Genomic DNA, 14,385 nt, shown 5'->3' with positions numbered 1-14,385 from the left:
TTAAGTCTGACCACTTCGTAGTGTTCAGTAGTTACTTCTGGCATTGTCAAGAGGCATCTACTATGGTCCTCTACTACTGGCGGTCATTAATGCCATGGGTCAGACCAGAAACTGAATAATGTTACATGGAACCCTTCAACAATTACACAACACAAAATCCGTATATTTTTTGGTGTCCACTCTCCCCATATTGTTTTGTAATGCCGATCCCACAATCCTTCCCCCAATTTATTGAACACTCTATGAACTAGTCCGAAGGGATGTATAAAGTGTTTTTCTTTCTACATCTGAATATTGTTACATACCCTATATATAGCTGGTATTCAACCGTTTCTCAACCGGAATAGTACAACATATGGACACGCAAACCAAAAATGTATAACCTACCGTATTCACTAAATCCCAATTGAAAGAAAGAAAGAAAGGTTTTATTTAGCTACGCACTCAACACATTTTATTTACTGTTATATGGCATCAGACATATGGTTAAGGTCCACACAGATTTTGAGAGGAAACTCGCTGTCGCCACTACATGGGCTACTCTTTCTGATTAGCAGCAAGGGATCTTTTATTTGCACATCCCACAGGCAGGATAGCACAAACCATGGCCTTTGTTGAACCAGTTATGGATCACTGGTTGGTGCAAGTGGTTTACACCTACCCATTGAGCCTTGCAGCACACTCACTCAGGATTTGGAGTCAGTATCTGGATTAAAAATCCCATGCCTCGACTGGGATCCGAACCCAGTACCTACCAGCCTGTAGACCGATGGCCTAACTATGACGCCACCGAGGCCGGTTAAAATCCCAATTGAAGTACTTGCATCATTAACAAAATAAGTCTTCCAACAACATAAAAAATGTCCCCGTCATTTTAAATTTGCTAAATACAGGGAAGCAACTCGCCCTGCATATTATGGAAAGTACTGACTTAATGTACGCCATGCACTATCTATGAACAGACCTGTACTTTCAATTCACTAAGCAGGTACTGGCATAGGAATATTTTGTGTCCCCCCCCCCCCCCCCCCCCCCCTTTTGGCACCTTCCTATGCCACTGGCAGGTCTCCGAGAATTGAGGAACCTATTTCATTTTTGTATAACTTGTTATGTTCACATAAATGATATTCGTAAATGCGTAAATGAAAAACAGGTTACGCAAAATTAGATTTGTGTGTTCGACACGCAAACAAAATTATCGTTGTCGCAATTTTCAAACATTAACTGCTTTTTGTTTGCATCCGTGATAGAAAAATTGCTGTGACACATGGTTTTGAAAATACCACCTTTACTCTTGAAAATCACCCACTCCCCCATAATCTCCCCTCTACTCTATAGCATTTACCTACTTGTTGAAGAGACTCCACCTCCAAGGGCATTTAAAGAAAAACTAGATGCTTAAGTTTTAGGATAAAAAAATATCCAACATGGTCTGTTTAACAACAACAACAACAAAAACAACTTGTTTGGAATGTTTATTACAATAACCAAAATATGGCAAAAGCCTTTTAATAAAATATTCCCATAACAAACCTGCGTAAACAATCACCTTTCAGTAAACAACCACTGTAATAAGAGGGCATCATATTATAATCTTATGGTACAAACTGATTGCGTAACAGACATGATACCCATTTAGAAATAAAAGATGAAATCATTTATTACTGCGTAATTTTTTTCTACCTTATTTAAATAAAATAATTTTTAGCATTTCCAATCAAATTCAGTGTACTTTGTGCACTTTATTCTACACGAAAAAGAGAGAGAGCTAAAACCCGATTTTAAAAAAGGTCTAAAAACACATCCCTGCTAACAGTAATTAACCAGTGCCCCATGACTGGTGTATCAAAGATCATGGTATGTGCTATCCTGTATATGGGAATAACAGTAAAGATCCCTTGCTGCTAACAAAGCAGGACATGTAACAGCCGTTAATATAACAATTATGGGGCACTGATTGGGATGGGGGAATAAAACAATGGGTATGCTGAGGTGGTTCGATTAATGACCAAGCACATTGCCCCAAGTTTTAAGCAGAAATAAGATGTAAGAGGAACAATTATCTTTAAGATTCCACTGGAAAGGAATGGAATGTTTGTTTAACAACACCTCATTTTAGACAACTACTATTTGGTGTCCTAACATATTGTTAATTCAACATTTTATTAATACAGAGAAAGAGAAAACCTGCCATTACCACATGCAGTGGGCTACACCTAAAATAAAACAGCAAAAGATCTTTCATATGTATTTTTCCAAAGACAGAATAGTATATACCACAGCTGTTGATGTACCAATCATGAGGAACTGGTTGGGACGGAAAAAAATACCTCGAGACCATTGAGGACAATCGGTCCTGTGACCCACTGCATCTGAGCTTACATCATGTCGTAAGGTGGCAAATTATCACAGATTTAACCCTAAAAAATATTCAAATCCCATATGTACATATACCATAAATCGCCAGCCTCTCGGCATAATAGCTCAACTCATTTTTCGAGCTATTGAGAAGAAGAAAACACAAACTGATTTTTAATCAAACAGAAATTAATTCTTTAAAAGTTATTTGAAGAAGAACTAAATTTGTTGTTCTTGTTCTTGTTTAAGTAATTTTTAAAGAATAAATTTCTGTTTGGTTAAAATTAGGGATTTTTTTTCAGTTTTTCTCAAAAGCTCTGGAAATGAGTTTGGCAAATTATACAATTAGAGGCTGATGATATAAAAATAAAAAATAAAAAATAAACCCACTAGTATAGCCAGGAACATTTACACTGGAGTATTTCCTGGATAACAAATAGAGATTATTAAACGAGCTTGTGTGTCTTTATGAAACTAGTGTCAGGATTTTTGTATTGTCCGAGCAAGAGCGAGGGTAATACATGAATCCTGACATGAGTTTCGTAAATGAGTACGACTCATAATTTCTTTATTATTCAAATTATTGTTGTTTTCTTTATGAATAACAAGACCCAGTTCAAAATGTTTCAGCCATAGCTAGAAGACGATGACGAAATGACGTCATATTTCAAATGCACAGTCCGAGTTAGGACTGAGGAAGCAACGTCATGTTATGACATTGCTTCCCAAGATTACGTCATTAAACTTGTTATTACACGAGTGCTTTGTATAATTATTATTAACTCGGTTATGTTGAACCACGTGGATAATAATTAATGTAACTACATCCACCACAAAAGCATATTTAATAGTAGTTAATGACGAAGAATATAAGTTTTTATCATGTGGAAGCAAGAATGGAGAATTCCCTTTGACAACATGATAAAACCCCTATTCTACAGTCTCAACTAGTTGTGACCTTTATCCTATAATGTATCTAAAACTGAGGAAGATCATATTTTATTATTTGTTTAACTCAAGAATAGTATACAATTAAGAAAAGTAAATTAACTCTATTGATATACGCAGGGCATACATCAAGTGACTAGTTTATCACAAACCGTAATAGGATGTAAAATGTAATAAACTATACAACTGGTTTTCACCGTATTCGTGAACCATAACAATTATTTAGTTATAATAACATATTGAACAAATTTTATATTTAAAAAACAGCAATGCTTGAAGCAGGGATAGCTAGATCAGCAGACAATTTCGCCAAATTATCCATTAAACTTCAAAATTTTATAGATACTCGGTTATTTTGTAACAAAATATCAATTAATACTTGAAATTCTTTCGCTAAATTAAAAAACATTTCGCCAATTGTTTTCAAAATTTGCAATTGGCAAATTTAGCGAATGCCAGAGCTAGCCCTGAGGCTTGAAAAAGACAAATCGAGGCTACCGTGAACATTTTGTTTTAAACAATTAAACATATACATGTACTATATGTACATATATATTGGAATTATTTTAAAACGAAAAATACTAGAGACTAAGTTGCTCTATAAAAACAACTATATATTATTTACTTATTAAGAAAACTGAGAACAAATATTGATGGCCAGTTATATATATCATGTTATATTTTCGTTTAAACGTTTACAAATTTAATAAACGTTTAGATTGCCTGAACGAATCTATGCTATTTAAACGTGACAGCCCTAGCTGTAAATATATAATCAATCTCACAATCAACTGTCAAAGCTGTATCAACAGAGGTTAAGTACCGTAACCTACATGGTATACGTACACTAGTACTTGTACATCCATGCATGTACACACGCACACACACGCACACCTGTAAACATCTGGGACCTAATTCACAAAGCTCTCTATAGGCTCTGCTAGACAACAAAGCATCCTCTTTGCAAGTCTTTTAGCATTGCACTGCGAGATCGCAAAGTTGCGAGAGTTTAGGGAATCAGGTTCCTGATTTGTTACACATAAATGTATTTTTTAAAACTAAAATAACATATTCTTTGTGGAAGTGGTATTGGTATTTAGCATTACCAATTTTTGTTTTTAAAATTAATAAAAATTATTTTTGTAACAAATACAAATTAACAGTATATTCATTAAATACATACATTAAAATGAACACATCTTGATTTTACAATTAAAAAAGTAAAAAATCTGCTTTTCCTAATGATACCACTAGAGCACATTGTCTCATTAATCATTGGTTATTGGATTATCAAACATTTGGTAATTTGTTTACTCAAAGCCACTTCCGCAGAAAGGGATCTTTTTTCCACTTCCACAGACAGAACAGCACATACCACAATCTTTTATATACCGGTACTAGTCAGGCAGTATTACATGGTTTGGTTTTTTTTCAGATGGAGATGTCAGTGTTACTTTAAAATAAAAAATAATTATACAAATAGTCCATAGTAAAAATAGGTACATGGGTCCTACAAAATATAGTTTCTTAAAGGTTGCATACATTTGTACAAAATAAGATCAAATAATATCAGGAACACACAACACTCTTGCAAAAAATATCCATACAAATAAATACAATATAAATTGTTTTTAAGTCCATTATAATAAGTTCAGGAAACACATTCTCTTGTAGACAAACCACAACTCATATCCAAGATGGATGTGCTGGAATCTTATGGATATGGGCACATCTATATAGTTTCCTGACCCAGGAAATACTGATACAGAGTAGTTGTTTTTCTGTGTTTGTGATATCCCAATAACAACAATACTGAGACAAGTACAATGCCTTTTTAAGCACAGGGCCTGGGTCCATATTTTTCAGAGCAATCTTAGCATTATGAAATCGTAAAACCATCGTAAGCTATGACGTCACTATGGCGTATGCTGTGGTGACGTCACAACATACGATGGTTTTACGATTTCGTACCACTAAGAGAGCTTTGAAAATATGGTCCTTGTGTATATTATGCTGACTACAAGCAATCACATAATAATTAAATTTGTATTACATTCATTACAATTTAAAGCCATGCCAATGGTCCAGCAAAAGCAACACAAGTTTATACATATCTCAATGAACGTACAAATAACATCGTCAGTGAACGTCATAACTGATGACATCACTTTATAATGTCACTTTATCGGTACTCGTTATTGTTATGGACCAAAAAAAACAATTCAAAACAAAATATGAACTTTTAGGGTTGTTAAAAATTATTACCGTACTATTAGTATGTTTTAAATTTAATTTTAAGGATTGTCTGTTATTTCTTTTACGTTCATCGGGTAATGAACAGAAGAAATCATCCGCAAAATTATGTGCGACCGGCTTCGTCGATTCACAGTTTGTGCAGGGATTTATCAAGGATTTTTTTTCCATGATCCCATGACTGGGAAAATTAGCACGAGTAAATCATAATTGGGGATATATTTTTCAGGCCACTGAATGATGCAGTACACTACTGTTAAATTAATCTATTACAAGAGAAATAGAAGGAAGGAAATGTTTTATTTAACGACGCACTCAACACATTGTATTTACAGTTATATGGCATCAGACATATGGTTAAGGACCACACAGATATATAGAGAGGAAACCCGCTGTCACCACTTCATGGGCTACTCTTTTCAATTACCAGCAAGGGATCTTTTATATGCACCATCCCACAGACAGGATAGCACATACCAGTCGTGGTGCACTGACTAGAATGAGAAATAGCTCAATGGGCCCACTGACGGGAATCGATCCCAGACCGACCGCGCATCAAGCGAGCGTTTTACCACTGGGCTATGTCTCGCCCTTATAACAGAAATAGATTAAATATAATATTATATATAATCTATTTCTGTTGTTGTAACAGATTAATTTAACAATACTGTTCTGCTTCATTCAGTGTTACATATTGGGATTTTTTCCCTCCATACTTTTAACAAAGAAATTTGCAATTTTCAGCACCACTTTCTTTTGTGAAGGGGCCTATGTTGGGACCCACAGAATGCCTGGATCAATCGAATTAAAATTAGCTCCACTATTACATGTGGATCTAACAGCAGCCCCTTGGAGATCATGTCCAGTTGATAATTTTTTCATTCGATAAACCTAATTACAAAAACCTTACTTTGCATAATCATTTAAACAGCCATGACATATAAAAAATATAACAATTGAAAATAATTCGAAAACATTCAGTGGTATAATAATATGCCAGTACAGGCAATATACTTAATAATATACAATTCAAAAATAGGATGCATCTTATTTACATTTGTAAACAGAATAATACATTAAAACATCAATAGTTAAATTAATTTAAGTATGTAAGTATGGGCCGGCACTAACTAAATGTATGTTATCAAAATGATTTATATCCAAAAATTTGTTTAACGACACCGTCCCGGCTTTTGGATGTCAAACATATGGTAATTCTGACTCGGAAAAATCGGCTAGGTTGGAATAACATCTGTGCCATCTGACAACATTTAGGCAAGGGCTCAACCAACTGAGGCCCTCTCCCAACTGTATATAACGTACTTTGTAGTATGGCATATTATCAGGGGTGGGAGTTGGAACTGTAAAAAAAAAAAAGGACGAATTAAAATCCGAGGAAACGCAATGTTCCATGAGAGGAAAACAGCTGATCCGAGGAGAATTCCCACCCCTGATTTATGTACACCCGTACATGGCAAGGTGGGTGTAAACTGTAATATTCAATCAAATGTACAAAGAGTGTACATGTGGGAATGGGATAAAAACAATCCCAGATTTTGAGCATATGCATGTGCACTATCTGGATAAGTATGATACAGGTTTGATGATCTTATATGAACTGATAAGAAAAATAGGCTCCGAGAACAAAACAAAAAGTTTACAGATGGATGCCGTACCATAAGACCCATCGAAAAATTAAAGGTGGGTGTATAAAAACGGTAGAGACCTTCAGGCAAAATGAGCTGACCTGAAAACTTCTACACATATTTCCATCATTCTACTCACAATATTAGTGGTAAATAATAATAAGTTCATTTATATAGCGCTAAACTCCACACTAATGTATGCTCAAAGTGCATTACATAAGTAAAATGACATGGTTAAAACAATAACATTGTAAAACAATTGGTAGGATAATACTAAAATAACAAATAAATACGAGTTATTATATAATGCTTAAAAAGCAGGGAGATAAAGTCAAACTGGATAATTAAAAGTACTGGATAAACAAATGTGTTTTAATTTAAGAAGTTTTTTTAAATGATATAAGATTTGGGGCATTTTTAACAGTGTCTGGCAGTTCATTCCATTTCTTCACAGCACTCGCACTAAAGGAACAGGAGCCAAAAGACTTCCATCCTGAGACACCCAGTAGGTTTTGCTGGCTAGAACGAAGATACCTAGATGGTTGATAGACCTATAGGAGCTCACACAGATAAATAGGAGCAGTTTCATGGACACACTGGTATGCAATGGACAAAATCTTATAGTCCACTCATGCTGGGATTGGTAGCCAGTGAAGAGTCTTTAACAGAGATGATGAACTTGTGTCTTTAGACGATCTTGTAACCATGCGTGCAGCCTTATTTTGGATATGCTTTAACTGTTGGTGCATGTATGTAATCCATGTAAAAATGTGTAGTGGTTCATTCTGGAGCCTATACATGTATTTGTTTGGTACTAATGCACTTTCATGTACGAATAAATATTGTTATGCAGATTCGGGCATTTTTGTTCACTAGTAATTCCAGCAGAAATCAGCCTGCCACCTCCACTCCCACCCACCAAATGGGAGCCTGTATGCCTATGGGTGTTGTAACATTTTATTTCGGACTAGATATTTGCAGGAAACAATTGATCACAATTTGCTGTGTACAAGTTTCAGAAAGCATTACATACTAAGTTTATTTTTGTTTAAAGACACCACTAGAGCACATTGATTTATTAATCATCGGTTATTGGATGTCAAACATTTGGTAATTCTGACATATGGTCTAAGAGAGGAAACCTGCTACATTTTCCCATTAGTAGCAAGGGATCTTTTATATGCACCATCCCAAAGACAGGATAGGACATACCACAGCTTTTGATATACCAGTCGTGGTGCACTGGCTGGAACGAGAAATAGCCCAATGAGCCCAGGGCTTCTGGAATGTTTATAAAATCTACTAGCCACAATTAAAAATTCACTAGCCCTACTTTACTTTAAGTTAACACAATTTTACTAATAGTAATAATGTTGCCTAATGAGTGAGAGAGAGCTTAAAAATACTAAGATTGAGGGATGGGTTAGGGGGGCAAGATATTCATATTTACAAAATATACTTAAATGCAGCATTTGACAACTTTTTTTTCACTAGCTGTCGGGCATAGCAATGGTAGTTATTTACTAGCCCAACATTGAATATCACTAGCCATGGGAGTGGGGCTACCATAATCTAGAAGCTCTGTCGGGCATGGCAATAGTAGTTATTTACTAGCCCAAAATTGAATATCACTAGCCATGGGAGTGGGGCTACCATAATCTAAAAGCCCTGGGGCCCACCGACGGGGATCGATCCCAGATCATCAAGTGAGCGCTTTACCACTGGGCTACGACCCGTCCCCTACATACTTCTAATATGTTACATAGATGGGTACATGTAGTGGCTGATCAATTTTAAAACTGATTAGCCACTGTTGCTTATCAAAGTTTTGAACACAAAATGTTTCCTGACTCGTGACTATTTTCAAATAGACTAGTGTTAAGACAATGTCATTAAAATCACATGACTGTCGTGTGCAAGTACATTCAGGCATCGAACTAAATTATTACAGGAATTTATTTTGACAAATTGAAATAAAAAATCTCCACTTATTAAAAATTCACAAATGGCGAATTTGGCAAGTGCCAGAGCTAGCCCTGGAACCGATTGTGCGAGTCTTATATTTTAATATTATATTTTTCAACTTTCTCGACATGTGGCAACCTAGTTACGGTATTGTAATGGAAACGTTTGATTTTGTCGATGTCATGTTATCGTATCTAGTGGTAAGCATGTAACCCGAACGATCCTTCTAGACTTATTTTGATGCCTGTGCGATGACATGTAAGTAAAGGGAATCACATTCCCCAATTCACACAAGTAGAGCCCTGCTGTAATAAAAGGTTGTTTCTTTAACGACACCACTAGAGCACACTGATAATTTATTAATCATTGGCTCTTGGATGTCAAACATTTGGTAATTTGGACATAGTTTTAAGAAAAAACCTGCTACATTTTTCCATTAGTAGCAAGGAATCTTTTATATATGCACCCGGCAGCACCGTCCCACAAACAGGATAGCAGATACCAAAGCCTTCGATATACCAGTTGTAGTGCATGGCTAAAATGAGAAATAGCCAATGGACCCACCGACAGGGATCGATCTCAAAGCGACTGTGCATCAAGCAAGCACTTTACCCCTGGGCTACATCCCGCTCCAATACTCGCTCTAGTCAGTGCACCACGACTGGTATATCAAACACTGTGGTATGTGTTATCCTGTCTGTGGGATGTTGCATATAAAAGATCCCTTGCTGCTAATCAAAAACAGTAGCCCATGAAGTGGCGACAGCGGGTTTCTCTCTCAATATCTGTGTGATCCGTAACCATATGTCCGATGCCATAATACCAAAATAAAATGTGTTGAGTGCATTGTTAAATAAAACATTTCCTTCCTTCTCAGTGCATTCTGATGCACTTCAAAGTTCAAGATGTTGCTTCACAGAAAGAAATGTTTTATTTAACGACGCACTCAACACATTTCATTTACATTTCTTTCTTTCGTTCTTTTTTCCATGCTCGAATGATGCCATTTTATGTGCATACATTAAGTTCATTTTTGAACACTTGGTCTAAAGGACAATTCATCATCCGGTCCAACCTTGAAACCATTCTGTCGATACACATTCATGGGTTCCTCACTAGCGGACGGCATCTTCACAACCCTGGAACTGTTCTGTTCTTTATACTTGAGATAGGAGTACGTCAGAATTCCCGAAATCACAAACAGATTACCCACCCACCACATGAACGTCTTGTGTTCGTTGTTCACGACTATTGCTATCAGCGTCTGTGTCAACGACTTTGTGTTAATACTGATGTGATGCGTCATGGGCGACGTGTACCGGATCTGCAGCGCACTGATCCACCCGATGAGCAGACTCATGACCCCCGAGAACGTCAAGAACATCCACAAGGAAGGGTCGGAGAAGAACTCGGAATTGTAGAGGTGGGACAGCTGGTTCGTGCTGATCACCAGCGGGAAGAACATCACCATGCTGTTGAAATTGTTCACGTATGCCAGCTTCAGAGAACTGCCACCGCAAGCGGCTTCGCCCTTCTTAAAATAAATCCCGCACAGCGCGCACGTGAAACTGGCCAGAAGTCCGTAAATACACCCCCAGGCAGTTATCGAGCCGGACGCCTCCTCCTGGTCGATACCAATGAAGAAGCCGCAGACGATGAGAAGACAGGAAAAGGTCACCTTCAGGCTGACGATCTGCCGCAGCATGCATGACGTCATGCCGATGGTGAAGATGAGCGTGAAAGATCGTGCGATCTGGTAGAACGAGATCCCAATGTGTTTCAGCATCAGGTTGTTCAAAGTCAGACTGCCGATGAAGGTCAGGCTCAGTGCCAGCATGTCCGGGTTGAAGATCGTCTCGGCGTCGAGCCGCGGGACTTCTATACCAAAGCGGAACAGCCTCCCGAAGAACCCGACCCCAAAAATCACTGCCACAGTGACGCAGCTCTGGTACCAGGAGATGAAGATGGACAGGTCCTGGTTGCCGTAGTGACCGCTGAGCAGATGTTTCATGACAAACACCAGCGAGATGGACACGGTCCAGTAAAGGAGGACAACTCCCATTACCTTGAACACACTGCGTTTCTTGTCCCCAGACATTGTTCTTCTTCGTGGAGAGTGATGCAGGGGAAATAACTCAACTTTCAAAGTTGAGCAGTGTTCAATCTTGTGATATGATACCCATTTCCAGGGGTTGAATAAAAGTGAATCTGAAAAAGGTGAAACAAATTTAAGACACAAGAAAATAGTTTTTAAACTTCATATTTAATTATGGTTGAGAAACTTGAGATATAGAATTGTGTTTCAAGCCTGTTGGGTTATTTAGAAAACAATATTAAAAAGTAGGACAAGATGTTTGGATAGGCGCACACTAATCACACCACCTTTATTCCCCATTAAGATTTATATTTGCCTGTCACCCCAAAACACGAATCACAGACAGTGTGGGTCCCCCATCCGTGAATATTAGATCTTGGCTGTGAATATGCATGCATTAAACCTGCTGAATGCGGACATGAATTACAAAGGAAGGAAGGAAGGAAATGTTTTATTTAATGACACACTCAACACATTTTATTTACGGTTATATGGCACCAGACATATGGTTAAAGACCTGACAGAAATATATAGAGAGAAAACCTTCTGTTGCCACTTCATGGGCTACTCTTTTTTCCATTAGCAGCAAGGGATCTTTTATATGCACCAAACCATAGACAGGATAGCACATACAATAGCCTTTGATATACCAGTCGTGGTGCACTGGCTGGAACAAGAAATAGCCCAATGGGACAACGGCGGGGATCGATCCCAGACCGAATTACAACGGTCGCAGTTTATTACAAACATTTACTCATTTCAACAGAATAAACCCAAACTGGCAAAATAAACTGAACTCCATTCAAAAGATACCACCCAATTTTTAGCTGTTGCTATCGCATGTGTGAGGATGCTATAGAACACACAATAACCCTGTCAGTGTGTACTATTTTTGAGTTATTTATAAATTGCTTACCTGAATACATCCAGTTAAATACAAAATCAGTTAAAGGTACATATTGCGCCGAATTTACAAAGCCTGTTTAATATGTCTTATATGTGTGTAACTACATACATTTTTAATGCATCTAAGAAAAACAGGCTTCATAAATTTGGCTCACTATTTTTTTTTTCTCATATCCTTTTTACAACACTATAAATCTGGTGGTGCATTTTTAGTGAAGTTCAGTATATTTGACAGGATGAACCAATTTGTTACTAGTGTATTATATGTTCAGTCCTGGGGACAGGACGTAGCCACTATGATGTAGTTGGTATGGGATTGATTCCCATTTGTGGGCCCATTGGTCATTTCTCGTCCAGCCAGTGCACCATGACTGGTATATCAAAAGCTGTGGTATGTGCTATCCTGTTTGTGCAATGATGCATATAAAACAATCCCTTGCTATTAATTGAAAAATGTAGGAGGTTTCCTCTCTAAGACTATATGTCAAAATTACCAAATGTTTGACATCCAATAGTCTATGTAGGCCTCTGAAAATTTTGAGAACAGTTGTTTTGCTTGCCCGTTGCTCGCCCAAATTAATCTTGTGTAACCTATTTTGTGTTTGCGCAAAATTTGGAGCACCATTTACTTGGATATAACGGGTTACTTACACAAAAAGGAAATACGTTATGTAATAAAAAATTATTTTGGCACAGGCTTTTTTTAATTTTATTATGTGTACCATCGACGTCCCAAACTGCGTTCACCTAACGACAAAAACACGAATAAGATATTTACGGAAATACCATTCTACATTTTTGAGCTACAATACGTTAAACAAAATAGATTGCAATCAATTAACGTGAAAAATCAACAATGTGGATGTAAAGCAAATATATTCTAGTAAAGAAAAGTGAAACACCCTCCGGTAAACAGTGCGACGTTTCTAACTGCATTCAGGCGCATGCGTTTGCAAAAAGTGTCGTAGCGCGCATGTGCGATTCGTCATTTTCCATTTTCAATGCCACTATATGAACAAAAATATGTGTCTTAACTATGCACAGTTGTCGAACACTTAGTTTAATATGTTTTTAAAAGGAAAAATTCAATTCATCTTTCTCCAGTTTAAGTCGATTTCTACGAGTCATGTGGACCCGATATCGGTAATTTTAAGGAATAAACAAAAACGACTTAGTAAAATTAATGGTGTTAGGGGTTTGTAAAGTTTTGTATTTATATACTTACTTTTCTGAACTTTATTGTTAATGAAAATTTTCCTGAACTGTAAAGAAAAACCTCTCAAATGAACGACATGCTGATGAAAACAAATCGGATGTTGATTGCGCGAACCATGCACAAGAAAACAAAGTGAACGGAGTTGGAAGCATAACGCAGTTGGAAGCATAACGCAGTTGGGGACATTGACGATACACAAGACTGGATGCAGGGCTAGCTTTGGCTGAGCAGAAAATGTTGCCAAATTATTGATTAGACATCAAAAATAGCAAAAATCCATACTTTAATTTTACAACAAAATATCAATCAATGATTCTTTGAACTAAACTATTTTGCAAAATTAAAATAAAATACCCCGCTAGGTTAGTATTTAATGTGCTAGGCTACAGATATTAGCACTGTCAGAAGCAAAATAAAATTCCAACCCCTCACATACAAATTTTAACTAAAATATATTAGAAAATAAAGTGTCGAAATTAGCAGAGCATCGAAATCAGCATCCATCACGATATAAACTAAATTAGGTCATTGCACTGTAATGACATTATTTACAGCAACTACGCTTAGAATACTTTGTCTAACTCATATAATTATTTGCATTTTCTTAAATCAGTAAGTGGCATATATTTTCGTTTTGCATTGGCATTAAATGAACAACAATCAAAAGCTACTCAACCTACAGATTTATCAAGACAAGCTTGACAGGTTTTCAAGTGACCCCTCTTGACACACAAACAGGAAGACAACTTTCTCCCCGCACACAGCACGACGCAACGTGCCGAGACGGAAATGAGTCAGGTATGCCGACACGGGTTGTACCTTCGTGCGCCAATACACTAGAGTTACTTTGGCGCCGCCTTTTATTAAAGGACAGACAATTCAACTAGTGAACGTGTTAGACTTTCGTATGATCATTTTTCATGATATGATTAATTCAACTAAAAGTAATCTATGTAAAAAAAAACAAAAAAAAAACTACAAACAAGTTAACAAAAGAT

At 36.9% G+C, this 14,385-nt stretch overlaps 1 protein-coding gene across 1 annotated transcript; it reads right to left on the bottom strand.

Annotated features, from left to right (window-relative positions):
• Window positions 1-10,082: 10,082 nt before the first annotated feature.
• Window positions 10,083-14,168, bottom strand: LOC121390615 (GDP-fucose transporter 1-like). The gene is made up of 2 exons (XM_041522475.1): window positions 14,068-14,168; window positions 10,083-11,378 (listed from the first exon to the last, which is right to left on the bottom strand). The coding sequence occupies exon 2, from the start codon at window positions 11,266-11,268 to the stop codon at window positions 10,198-10,200; it is 1,071 nt and encodes a 356-aa protein (XP_041378409.1). The 5' UTR covers window positions 11,269-11,378; window positions 14,068-14,168; the 3' UTR covers window positions 10,083-10,197.
• Window positions 14,169-14,385: the final 217 nt, after the last annotated feature.

Source organism: Gigantopelta aegis, chromosome 15 (assembly GCF_016097555.1).
Source record: "Gigantopelta aegis isolate Gae_Host chromosome 15, Gae_host_genome, whole genome shotgun sequence".
Taxonomy (NCBI): Eukaryota; Metazoa; Mollusca; class Gastropoda; order Neomphalida; family Peltospiridae; genus Gigantopelta; species Gigantopelta aegis.
Note: the sequence above shows the minus strand (reverse complement) of the source record. Positions and strands in the feature narration are given on the sequence as shown.